Source organism: Bombus pascuorum, chromosome 12 (genome assembly GCF_905332965.1).
Source record: "Bombus pascuorum chromosome 12, iyBomPasc1.1, whole genome shotgun sequence".
Taxonomy (NCBI): Eukaryota; Metazoa; Arthropoda; class Insecta; order Hymenoptera; family Apidae; genus Bombus; species Bombus pascuorum.
Genome location: NC_083499.1, coordinates 259,826 through 271,928, shown reverse-complemented (window position 1 = coordinate 271,928; position 12,103 = coordinate 259,826). Strand labels below are relative to the sequence as shown.

Here is a 12,103-nt window from a genome sequence, read left to right as displayed (position 1 = left end):
AGGCTTGCTCTGCGCTGACCGTAGTCCTCTCGTCTAGTTTCACCGTAGTGGAACGTTGAAAGTTGCTGCAGGGCTTCGTAGTAGCAAAGATTCGCAGTGGTCCGCTGATCCTTCAATCTTCAATGATGCGCGTACGCCGAAATCGTAATTTCGTTTTCACTGAAGCGAATGGATCCTGGCAGGATCGCCAAAATGTCACGTAATTTTTAAGTAATTACACGACTGTTGATTTTTTAGTATAATCTTTATTCTTTAGACTCAGAGTTTTTATTACAAAGGTCAATATTGTGACTGAATTGGAATTAGAAATAGAACCGGATTGAAATTAGAAATAGAACTGTCTAAACGGTCTCGTACCATCAAAGAAGAAAGCTCGGTGTGGGTGTTCCCTTTGGAACTCAGAACGCGGATTCGTTGTCCACACTTTTTGGTGGAAAAGTGAGGGTAACGATCCGCGATGCCCATTGGTAAATGAATTAGGTAGTAAAGACAAGGAGAGCTAGATATGGCTCGTGGGCATCCTTGTCTATGGGAAAAGTTTTATCTTGCCAGGCACCCGCTTTCTCCGTATTAGGTAAGAGTCGAGTGCAACAAACATAAGGACCATCTGTAAACCGAAAATGTTTAAGTGAAGAAAACTGAAACTGAACAGATTCGGTTTATGTCGTCTTCTTAGGCCTGCTGCGAGTTACTAGAACAATGGATAGGTCTTGGCGTCCGGACTACGTGGAATTTTACAAGGACCGTCACATCTGGCGTACCACATGGCAAAAGGAAAGTTGGTACGTGACACCTGCTAGGAACTCTCTCTCTAGGGCGGCTAGCATCCTTTTCTAACCGCCAACATAGAAATTGACCAATTAACAGCAGCGCCTATTTCCCTCACCCTCCGAGTGGAGGCTTTCTTTGACGAATCCGATGATCTCGTGCCCTTAGGCACACCCCGTCATAGTTTTCCTCTGCAGCGTCGTCGTGACGGAAAGTCATTCCTTTTCTGGCAATCTCATTAGCTAAACGCCTAGTGTGTTAGTATTATCGGAATAATCTCCATCTTAACAAAGAGTCAATCAAACGATCCTTGTATCACGAGTAGTAAGTCGAGTCCGATTTAGACTTTGAAGCAAAGTATATTCGTTATCCCGTGGACCGTGGATTCGCTATATCGAACCTAGGGCCATTGCCATTAGCGTCCAGTTACCGCTTCCGCTTGTCAATCTCGTATCAGCCATATTTGTGTAATAAACATCTGTGCGACAACCATGAACAACACTGGTGAAGATTCATTAAACGCCCTTAACGCCAACCCGACATATATATATTCTACAACTGTAGAATAAGTTGCATTCATTGAATCACCCCTGTTATCCTAATCGAAACACGGGGAGCGACCAGTTCGCGGCGTCGATTAGCCGAATCGTAGCGAGAATTTACGCCTCTCGCTGACGCGTTCCTTCAAGACCGCGTCTCTCCGCGAACGGTCGTAACACCGATTCTTTTTTCCATTTAGCCTGGAATTAGCCATGTTCAAGTGTACTTCACAAATTTTCGAGCTCGACGTTCTCGTTAAGTTAAGCCTCGGACGAAAAGATATTATTCTATATTTTCTTTTTGTCTTTTCATAAGAAATCAACTCACGACCGTTTTGTATAGTATTTTGTACAGATATATGTATATTTACAAATACGCGCTATATAACATTTTTTCTGTTATATAATATATCAAGCTATATAATAAAGATGGTAAATAATCGCGAAAAGAGAGCCACTTCCGATTCGATGATTTTCAAATATGTTGTAGAGTCAACATTTTGTACATTTCTTCTATTCATATAACTGGCAGTCGTTCTTAGTCTTCGAATTAAAATCTCTCATAATTACCAAAAAGGAATCTCTCGATAATTGCATCGTCATCACCCCCCTCCCTTCTGGGAATAGGTTCCCATCGACGCAACACGAAGCTCGACGACCCGCCACAGTCGATTAATGTATTACGATCCAATGCCAGATATCGTCGAGACAAGTTACGTATGTACCAACTCAAAAACGAAACTTTTCTATTTCTGACGTTTTTTTAAATTAAACTTTTACTAATGTACTTGTGAGGTCTTTCTGATTAAAACGAGACCAAACGCGATATAATTTGTATTAGATTTACTCACTGATATTTATTATCACTTATTTAATTATCCTTTATTACGTACGCTAATATGCTCCAAATTACATCGTATTTAGTGTCATTTTAATCAGAAAAATGTAACAAAAGTGTTAATAGAGGTTTCATTGACCACAAATCGAAACTAAAATATTTTCATTTTTGAGTTAAAGGCCTCAACTTATCGGGAGCCTTTAATATTTGCCGAATGCTTTGACTATCAATCCCTCTTACTCTTTCACCTGCGTTGTCACTTACTACGTTCGGCACAGTTAAGATTTCAGTTTCGAGGTATAGAATTGTTCCTACCTCTCTATAGCTGTAACACTTGAAGGTTTCTGTGTATGCAAAAATGTCCCGTCGCTCGATCTTAGTTTCGAAGCCAGATTGGGTTAGTAGATAGTATAACATTAATCTAGACACTGCGAGGCGGCCGGCCATGCGAATCCCCTTATCAGTACTAATATAAACAATTCTGGCCAGTCGCATCGCGGCGCAACCAGGTTAATCTTATTACTAGCCGAATCCAGCGTGAAAATTAAAACTGACGGCCTGTTACATGTACAGGAAAAAATTGTTCAAAATGTTGAGCTCTATAAAATCATTTCGAAATCATCGAAATCGGAAGTGGCTCCCTTTTTGCAAATACGTATTACAAAGATATTCAATAATACTGGTAACTTGTATCTTGTGACTTGTACAGCATCACTGCATAATAACGTTAGTTCAATTGTGACTTTGTTTTCATAAAAATTGTCTTTCGTAGTCGATAAACATGGAGACACTGTGGATTTCAATTGAAGTAATTCTTCATGTTGATAGGATTACGTTGTTCGATTATTTAAAACCTGCCTTTTTTTTGCATTTTCGTGATTAGAATATTGATTAGATATGATTAGAATATTATAGGATATTAATGTAAATAGAACTTTGTAAAGGTGTTGTATTTTCGTCCAGTCGCGGGGAGACGCGATCGCGTTGAAGCCCGTCAACGGGAGTCGTAAATTCCCGTTACGATTATCCGAATCGACACCGCGAGCAGGGCGATCCCCTTATTTCGTTTGGGATGATAGGGGTGTTTGTTGTTGAATATAACTGGAATCTATAGTTATATAATATAAATATATTTCCACCAAATTACAACACTTAGAACGTAGACAGAAATGATTTGACGTCGTCGTATCGTTTGACTTCGTCGTGTCGGAAAGTACAATGATTGACCCGAGGGTTGATAGAGTTAGCGCGTTGAATGCCGAGAACGTGTTAGAATAGTAGACTTGACTGCCCGATGAGCGAAAGAACAGTAGAGTTGACTATCCAAGGTGTGTAAGAGCAATGACTTGACCCATCTTGTACTATTTAGGAGGAAAGCTCGATGTGGGTGTACCCTTTTTGAACTAAGAGCGCGAATTCGTTGTTCACACTTTTCGGTAGAAAAGTGAGGGTAACGATCCGCGATGCCCATTGGTTATAGCCAATGTTAATAAACAAAATACGAGGAGAAAGTCTCCTGCAGATGTGGCTCATGGGTGTCCTTGTTCTTGAGAAAAACCAGCTGTTTCGCGGGGCACATCTGCTTTCTCCGTAATTAGCAAGAGCGTGCAACAAACCCAAGGACCGTTCAAAGGACCATCCATAAACCGAAAATACTTATGTGAATAGAAGTTAAGCTAAAAGATTCGCTTTCTGGTGGTTCCTTGGGTTTATTGCGGGTCAGTGTAACGAGGGGTAGGCCCTGGCGGCCAGACCGAGAGGGCCGTCGCACGGACCATCTCGCGCGACGTAGCAGGTGTTGTACATTGTAGGATTAATTTAAGAATTGATTATATTTGAATACATACAAACACAGAAATGGAAATAATCCAGAGTGAGATTTTATAAATTTATTTATTGAATTATATTACATGAAATTAACATGTTATTGATTCAATTTAGCAATCGAAGAGTTTGATAATCGTATGAAAATATTATTCCAAGTTAGTGCTTCAAAATGTGAATTTCGAAACATCAAATGATGGAAATGTGTTACATGTTACAAACAATTGTGTTCAACCGTTCGCGGAAAGACGCGAACGCGAGGAAGCGCGTCAACGGGAGTCGTAAATTCCTGTTACGATTATACAATCGACGTCACGAAATGATCGATCCCTTATTTCCTTTCGGATAATGGAGGTGGTTGAATAGATTATAACACTCAGGTGACAGGTTATAATTTACACTTTATTCCAACAACATGTAGACAAGATGGTTACGCTAGGTGCGTATAGATATAAGTTAAATAGGTGACTGATCTAAAGGTGGAAGCCCGGTCAAGAGATGTTGACTGTTCTAAAGATGAAAAATCGATGATGATTCTCTTGCAAAGAAAAACTCTTGCTGGGTGTTGGTTGCCGCACCACTGGTCGCTTACAGATGGAAATCCCGGGAAAAATTTTCTCCCAATTTTATACTAAAAATTTTATACCAATTAACGGCCTTAACGGTAGATTCAAAAAGCTTAAGTTTATGATAGTTCCTTAGGATTATTGCGGTCCGCGTAATTATAGTTGCACAGCTTGTGGCCGCCTCCACCGTAAAGAATCACCAGACGAAACAAATTGTAATATACATGATATTTTATTGCTTAACGCAATATTTATCAATAGATACTACGAAAGTGTATTTGTAATAATATAGTGAAACCTGTTTCCTTCGAAACTGGGAAACGGACGGAAACTCAGTTTACGAAGATTTGTCGCTAAATGAAAATGTAACAATTAATAGAGCTAGGAATAATTACGATGCTAAATTTATGTTTCATATTTTACGCAAACATAAAGAATTCTTTCAATTTAAACAATATCTTTTGTAAAAAAAGAATAACTAATAGGATATTCATACATAAAGTCTAATTAACAAAATTAAAAACAAATATCACTTTATACGTTTAACCAAAATTAAATTTCGAGAAAGAAAATATCAAAACTCTTTCCAAATAAAAATTTCTAGAATCAAATACGATATGAATAACCTCTTTTCACACTAAAATTCTCTAACATATTTAATGTAATACTCCTAATATAACATATACAATTAAAAATACACTTCACCTAATAAAGGGAAAGATTCACTTCTTCTTCACTTCAAAATTCAATGCCCAAAATCTTAGAAATTCTTTTGGATGTTCAAAATCATTCCATAAGAACAATACCAAAGTTATTATAAGAGAAACTCAGTACTCACAAATTGACAGCAAACGGCGTTATTATTTATTCTCAGCAGTATTTGAAAAATCATTAAAGTCTCTTGTCAAGTACAGTTTCCAGTGCATCGAGCATCGAAATGCGTCTTCCTAATCTCAACTTCTAGTACTTTCGTCGTCAGCTAACCATGTATACGACGCTCGTCTGCTTACAGTTTCGACACAAGGACGCAAAGCACCCTAGAACAAGGAAAACACTGGCAGGATATCAGCCTCGACAAACGTGCCTTCTTCAAATACTCGGAGAAACCCGCGAAACTCATCCTCGAGTCTGTCCGTGAGAGTGACGCCGCCGTTTACAGATGCAGGGTCGATTTCAAGCAATCCCCGACCAGGAACAGCAAAGTCAATCTCACGGTGATCAGTAAGTGTTCAGCAGATCAGGATCTTCGCCTCGTGGTTGATCCTTCTCCGCTTGTTTTTCCCTTACATTTATTTCTTCCTTCCCCTTTCTATTTCCAGGCACGATCTAGGCGTGAAATATTTACATACTGAAAATATAGAAATCGATAATATATTCTGTGTTATATCGATACTATGTTATAACGTTCATAGAGTTGGTTTGCTAGAAGAATGATATAAATTAATGTCTTTTGGAATAAAAACTAAAATTTATGTTTGAGACAGAAAGTTATTACTATTTCATTGATTTTTTAACAATGGAAATATTTTATTTCATATTTTTCTGTGTATAATATTTACGAGCTTTTTGTTTATATGTTTTGTGAAGATTGGGTTGAGATAGAAAATTATTAATTAATTAATTTTTTATTATGCAAAAGTTTTGCTCTACACTCTTTCACTATATAATACTCGTGTTCTTTTTGTTTATAATATCGATATGAAGTTTTAGAATTATGGCTGAGGAAACTGTACGAGATCATTTAAAAAGAAAATCTCCATTTCGATTCTATATCTTTATATTATGCTATATATATATATATAAATAAAAATTTTATAAATAAAAATAAATAAATAAATAAATAAATATATATATATTTATATATAATAAATAAATATATATATATTTATTTATTTATTTATTTTATTTATATTTATAGAAATATTAAATTGTATAAATGTTTACAGCCTAATGACAAATAGACATATTGATACTATAGAGCAACGATATATGTTGCATCCCTGATAATCCCTACAAGAATATATATATATGTCAAAAAGATACTCCAAAAAGATTTTAATCATAGATAAGAATCTCATATCAAGTCTCGTTCACTTTGAAAATTTATTTCCCTCTTGTCGATGTTTTTATAAGTTCTAATCCGTGTTTTTGAAAGAAATGATTTCTCATTATACAATCTTTTTCTGTTTTATCCTCTGCTCCTTCTTTCATTGCGTATTTCTTCCTTTGCGCTTTTTTCCCTTGTATCTCCTTCTATATACATATTTCGTCTGTCCCTTGTGTCTGTCCGTTTCATTCTCCATTAATCTTCTCATTCTTCCGTTTCCTCTGCTTTGACTCTCCTGCATCCATTACTTCCTTTTGACACGGTAATGCAATATCTTCAAGTCTTTGTCTTTGCTTGCTTGTTTATTACGTTTCCTTTTTTCCTATAGCCCTTCCACCCTTGTTCGTTTGTGTATCCGTCATCGTGCTCTTTCATTTCTCATGCTGTTATTCATTATTCTTTTTTTTCTCATTTCTTATTTTAATATGTAGAAGAAGTCCTACAACATTTACCTTCTGTATTACCAACTTTTATGTTGGTAGTGTCAGATATTTTTACTGTTCTTTTTTTTTTTTTTTGTATTTCTTATTTGCATATATTTATACATTTATGGGAAAACTAAAACTAATACTACAAATATGACAGAATTAATACATGCTCCCAATGAGATCGAGGCATAATTACATATAATTATTTTATTTTCATCATATTACTTTAATTGTGATTATTCATAGTATATTTAAGAATAAGATTATTTGTAATATATTTAAGTTCGCGTTAGGGGTTGGTTTGTTCTAGTGTCAAAGATGCAATGATATATAGAATGAACATATTATTACAGAAATATACTACAGAGAATATTCAAAGTAAAACTTAATTAAACATACTGTTTAAATTCCATTCTTTTCGACATACTCATAGAATTCACAAAAATATCCTACTAATAAGATATAGTACATTTAAAATGAATACTTGTTATAATATTACAAATAATAATATAATATTATAAATGCAAATATTATTATAAATTACAAAATTGACTTATTGTAGCTTGTATTAATATCTTTTACTTCTCAATTCTTCATTCTCCTTGAAAAAAAGTATAATATTTAGTGGATGAAACAAATCTGTGCTTAGGTTTCATTTCTTTATCCAGCCGTCATAAAAATATGAATCTACATAAATATTCGCAATTTACTGATACGATCCCACATACATGTTTTTAGAGTTTCCATTTGTATTTTAAAATAAAAATTCCGCGCTACTCCGTGTATTTGTATTTGTTCGCATATTTCGCCATATCTCTGGTGAATTCCTCATATACTCTTCTTCAACACGCAACTTATATTCTACCTTATTCCCTTCGTCCATTGTTTACTCTTTTAATACGTGTACAGAGAAGTATACAGCAAGTCAAAATGTCATAGACACATAAAAGAGAAATAAAAAAAAAACCTGCAGTAGAGTCATTCGTATTTCTGTCAGTACACTCAGTTCGCACTTCTTTTCTTGATAAATCCCTGACTTTTCCTCTTACCTAACTGTCCACTTCTCTCGTCTACACCTACGCTAATTTTCCTCTTTTTCTCTATGTTATCAATTACACACCTCTCGCTAAGCAAACTGGGCGATACATAAACTACAGTTCTATTTCTTTGTGTTTTTCTGTTTTAATCTTCCAACTAACAAAATCTCGTTTAACGATCATTTTATTTTTCTTCAATTTTCTTCGTGTAAAAGTTCTATTCCAATTTTTCCTCTGTTCTATGTTGTATAATTTATATAATTTTATTTCTTCGTCGTTTTTTTGTTCTCGACGTCAAAAATGTCTCTTTCGTATATATTTTTTTCGTATTCTTGGGATTTTTCTAACTAATAATTTTTGGATATTTTTTCTCGTTTCAAGATTCATCATATTATTCTACGTCTTCACCTTTTGAAAACAGTAGGATTTTATTCCTACATTCTTTTGTACAATAATTTCCTCGCGTGGTAATTATTTTCTAAAGTTTTCTTTATTTCACGCTACTTAGATTAAAATAATATTTTTTCTTGTTTCCTCTCTTTCAAGTCAAGTAAATCTCGTTTACCAACTTTCTTCGCCAAATAATCTTTGTAATTTTCTCCTCGTTTCCAAGATACGCAAACTATCTCTTTTTCTTTTTTCAAGATCGATAAAATTACATTTAGCGATCTTTTTTCGTCAAACTTCTTCGCCTAATAATCCTTTTCAAACTTTCTCTTACCTCCATATTACGCAAACTGCTACTTTATTCCCCCTTTTCCTCTATACCAAACACAGCCTATTTATTCATTTTTTCCCTCAAACCTCGTTTCCTAATAATTTTCGAAATTTCTCCGTGATAGACACGCCAGTTTAACATTAGCTCGTCCAAATCAGCTTTTATTATTCTTTTATGTAGACGCTTTATATTATCTCATTACAGTAGTGATTTTCAACCTTCTCCACCTCGTGGCACGCATAAACTGATTACTAAAATTCTGTAGCACATCAAAATGACATTTGTGCCAGTGTGTTTACAAGTATTGTTTCTTGACAAGGGTGCAATAAACGTTTAATATGACCTTTTTGTGTATGAAAGCACATTTTAACTCTATGAATAACATTTTTGGCAGCTTCTGACAATATTATCCGAGATATTAATGATGCTTCAGTATCACATTCTAATAATGAATAACAACAAGAGATCAGTCGCATTTAACGTACTAAGTGGTATCAATAAGAAATATTTGTAAACGCAATGCCACATAATATTCCAAATAATTGTTTCATTACGGGCCTCGTATAACCTTGACGGTTATTGTATGGCACGTGAATGACTTCGCCTTGATACACGCTTTCGTATGACATAAAAAATATACAGCACTCTATTAAAAAAATTAAAGGTTATCTTCGTTTCTTGGAAAATGTTGTAAATATAAAAAAATAATATAGGCTATTATATTGGTCGTAGCAAACTACAAAACTCTTTCCTCTTTCATTTATTCCTAATGCATTCCATTTTACAAGAAAAATGCTGGCTAAGAATTACGTGAACATAGCTTGTATATTTAGACATCAAGTAATAGTATACAGATTACAGCAGAACGTACTTATTGTTTATAAAAATTTTAATGAAATTTCAAAATGTTTTATACGTATAACAGATAAAACATTTATGTAGTAACTGTTCAAATACTTTCGTAAGCTAGTACATGTATATGTAGAAGCATCAAGTAATAGTACACAATAGTACATTAGGTAATATACAGTTTGCCAATAAAACATACTTATTGCCTATCGAAAACAATAATCATTTTAATGAAATTTCAAAATGTTTTATATATATAACGCATCGAATATGCACATAAAATTTTTCTATAGTAACTGTTCAAATATACTCATAAACTAGTATGTATCTAAAATGTATAGGCATTAAGTAATAGTATATAGATTATAACAGAACATACTTGTTGTGTATCAAAAGCACTGCGAGTTTGTTGGACAACCTAATATCTTTTTCTTTTTAATTCATCTTCCTCTTCACCCATCTCTTCATACCTGTTCTTCTAGCAAAACTGCTTCGAGAATTCACTCCCTCTGCTTTCGATCCTGTTGGAGTTGATCGAGGTTTGCCGACTGTTCTTCGCAATTAGCCCGAGCAAACAGAGTGGATTCGACCTTGTTGACCCGGATCTACGGTTCAGCAAGCGACGATTAAGGCGAGTTTTATCTGAAAGTCGTCACGGATTGGGGGAAATACGAAATTCGATTGGTGATTTTACGACGCTCGCCCCGTCGAAATTGCGACTTCGATATCGACGATATCTATTTCTCTTCGGTTAATCAACGATAAGGAAATTCTAGGAAAATTGAACTTCTTCTGCTTGGCTTGTAGTTCTTTGAATTTTTCTTACCGATTTCATTTGAATAATATAATAATCTTTGGATAAGTATAATGGATTATTTATTAAAAAGTATTTTCACTGAGAGTTCAGAGCGCTTTTCTTCGATTAAGCAACAATAAGGAAATTTCACGAAGATTGAGATCCTTTTTTTGTCTTCCTCCTCCGTTTGGTTTGTATTTCTTTGGAATTTTTCTACTGATTTTATTTCCATAGTCTGTATATATCCATAGACTTGGATAAGTATAATGAATTATTTACTCAAAAGCAATTTTTGTGAAATAAGAATAGGTTCCTTCGACAAGTATTCGTTTAATTCTTTCAACACTGTCAGATATCATATCGAAAATTTTATTTCTAGATATATCCTATATCCCGACACTCCTAAATTTCTCACAAATGCACAAACATCTACATTTAGTTATAAGTAAACAGCCTACAACAAACCTACATTACCAGATGTCTTATCAATTACCATTTTATCCTTTGCGAAGATAAACCGGACACTAACTCCGTTCGAATTAAAATTCCCATAGACAGACTTCTATTCTGCTCCAAAATACAGCTTTACCTACAAAGCTGCGCTATAAAACCTCCTAAAAAATAATTTCTATATCACGCGGCTCCTCAAGCGTGCCACAGGGAGCTTTTCATTTGCGTCAAATAAAAATACCAATCTCCATGGACCATCCATAGTGTCCGTCGGATGGCACAGGTCATTAGTTCATTGCCTTGCAAATTGATTCGCCCTGTGGTGCGAGAGCCAGAATTCCATTTCTTCGCCATCGCTGAAGTTGTTTCGCAGCGTGAGCGAAGGGATGAGAGCTGGTGTAAGTCGCGGAAAAACGAAGGGTAGACGAACTTATTGTGCGAAATTATTGCAGTACCGCCGGAGCAGCTTAGCATATTGGACGAGAGCGGAAGGTCTCATATTCCTTATTACGTGCTCGGCCCGTACAGCGAGGGTGCCTCTCTGAATATTACCTGCGTTGCTGCTGGTGGTAAGTACGGTGCACAGAGCTGAAAAGATGATTAGCGAAATGATGCAATAGCAAGGGAAGTACCGCTCCTTATTGGTCTTATTCGTATATGCGACACTTTCAAATATGAGTGCCTATCTTTACGATTGTGTTACAAATCGCAAATCGACGAGAAATATCAGAAATAACCGATCAGCATTCCTTCGCCTGATCACTTTTTTAGCTCACTATTATACTCGCGCTTGACTTTGCCTCTTCTGTGCCTATACTTCTCTCTTCATCAGTTGCTGTCATTTTACAAGATGATCCACGCAATTTTACATCATAATTTCCTTTATTTGTGTAGTTAAGCCTCGTTTAGGCACATCCAGTGATTTAGGCAAGTGATTTAGTAACCTAGCGTGCGTGACAAAATCTAGTTGAGTAATTTAGTAAAACAATTTAGTCGGGCAGATTCATTTCAGAATGCGACAATAGGGATGTGCAAGCGTCCTTGATACAATAAATAACGAACTATGATGTATGTCTAGTTGTAATAGTACTCTATACATCGATTAAATTTCTATTTAGCTCTCATCCATACCTTAATTTGTAACTAGCCCTATTTTTACATCGTATTAATTTGTTGCTAAAGA

The 12,103-nt window shown here is 35.2% G+C and overlaps 2 protein-coding genes across 6 annotated transcripts in view; one reads left to right on the top strand and one right to left on the bottom strand.

Moving 5' to 3' along the window:
• LOC132912466 (26S proteasome non-ATPase regulatory subunit 9) overlaps positions 1-12,103 on the bottom strand; it is a 272,372-nt gene that overhangs the window by 69,716 nt on the left and 190,553 nt on the right. The gene's annotated exons all lie outside the window — the stretch shown is intronic.
• Positions 1-12,103, top strand: part of LOC132912449 (hemicentin-2-like) — a 547,362-nt gene that overhangs the window by 455,501 nt on the left and 79,758 nt on the right. For all 5 annotated transcript variants that reach the window (XM_060969863.1, XM_060969864.1, XM_060969861.1 and 2 more), the window contains 2 exons: positions 5,548-5,756; positions 11,373-11,489. In XM_060969863.1, coding sequence (XP_060825846.1) covers positions 5,548-5,756; positions 11,373-11,489 — 326 coding nt within the window. The remainder of the gene's footprint in view (positions 1-5,547; positions 5,757-11,372; positions 11,490-12,103) is intronic.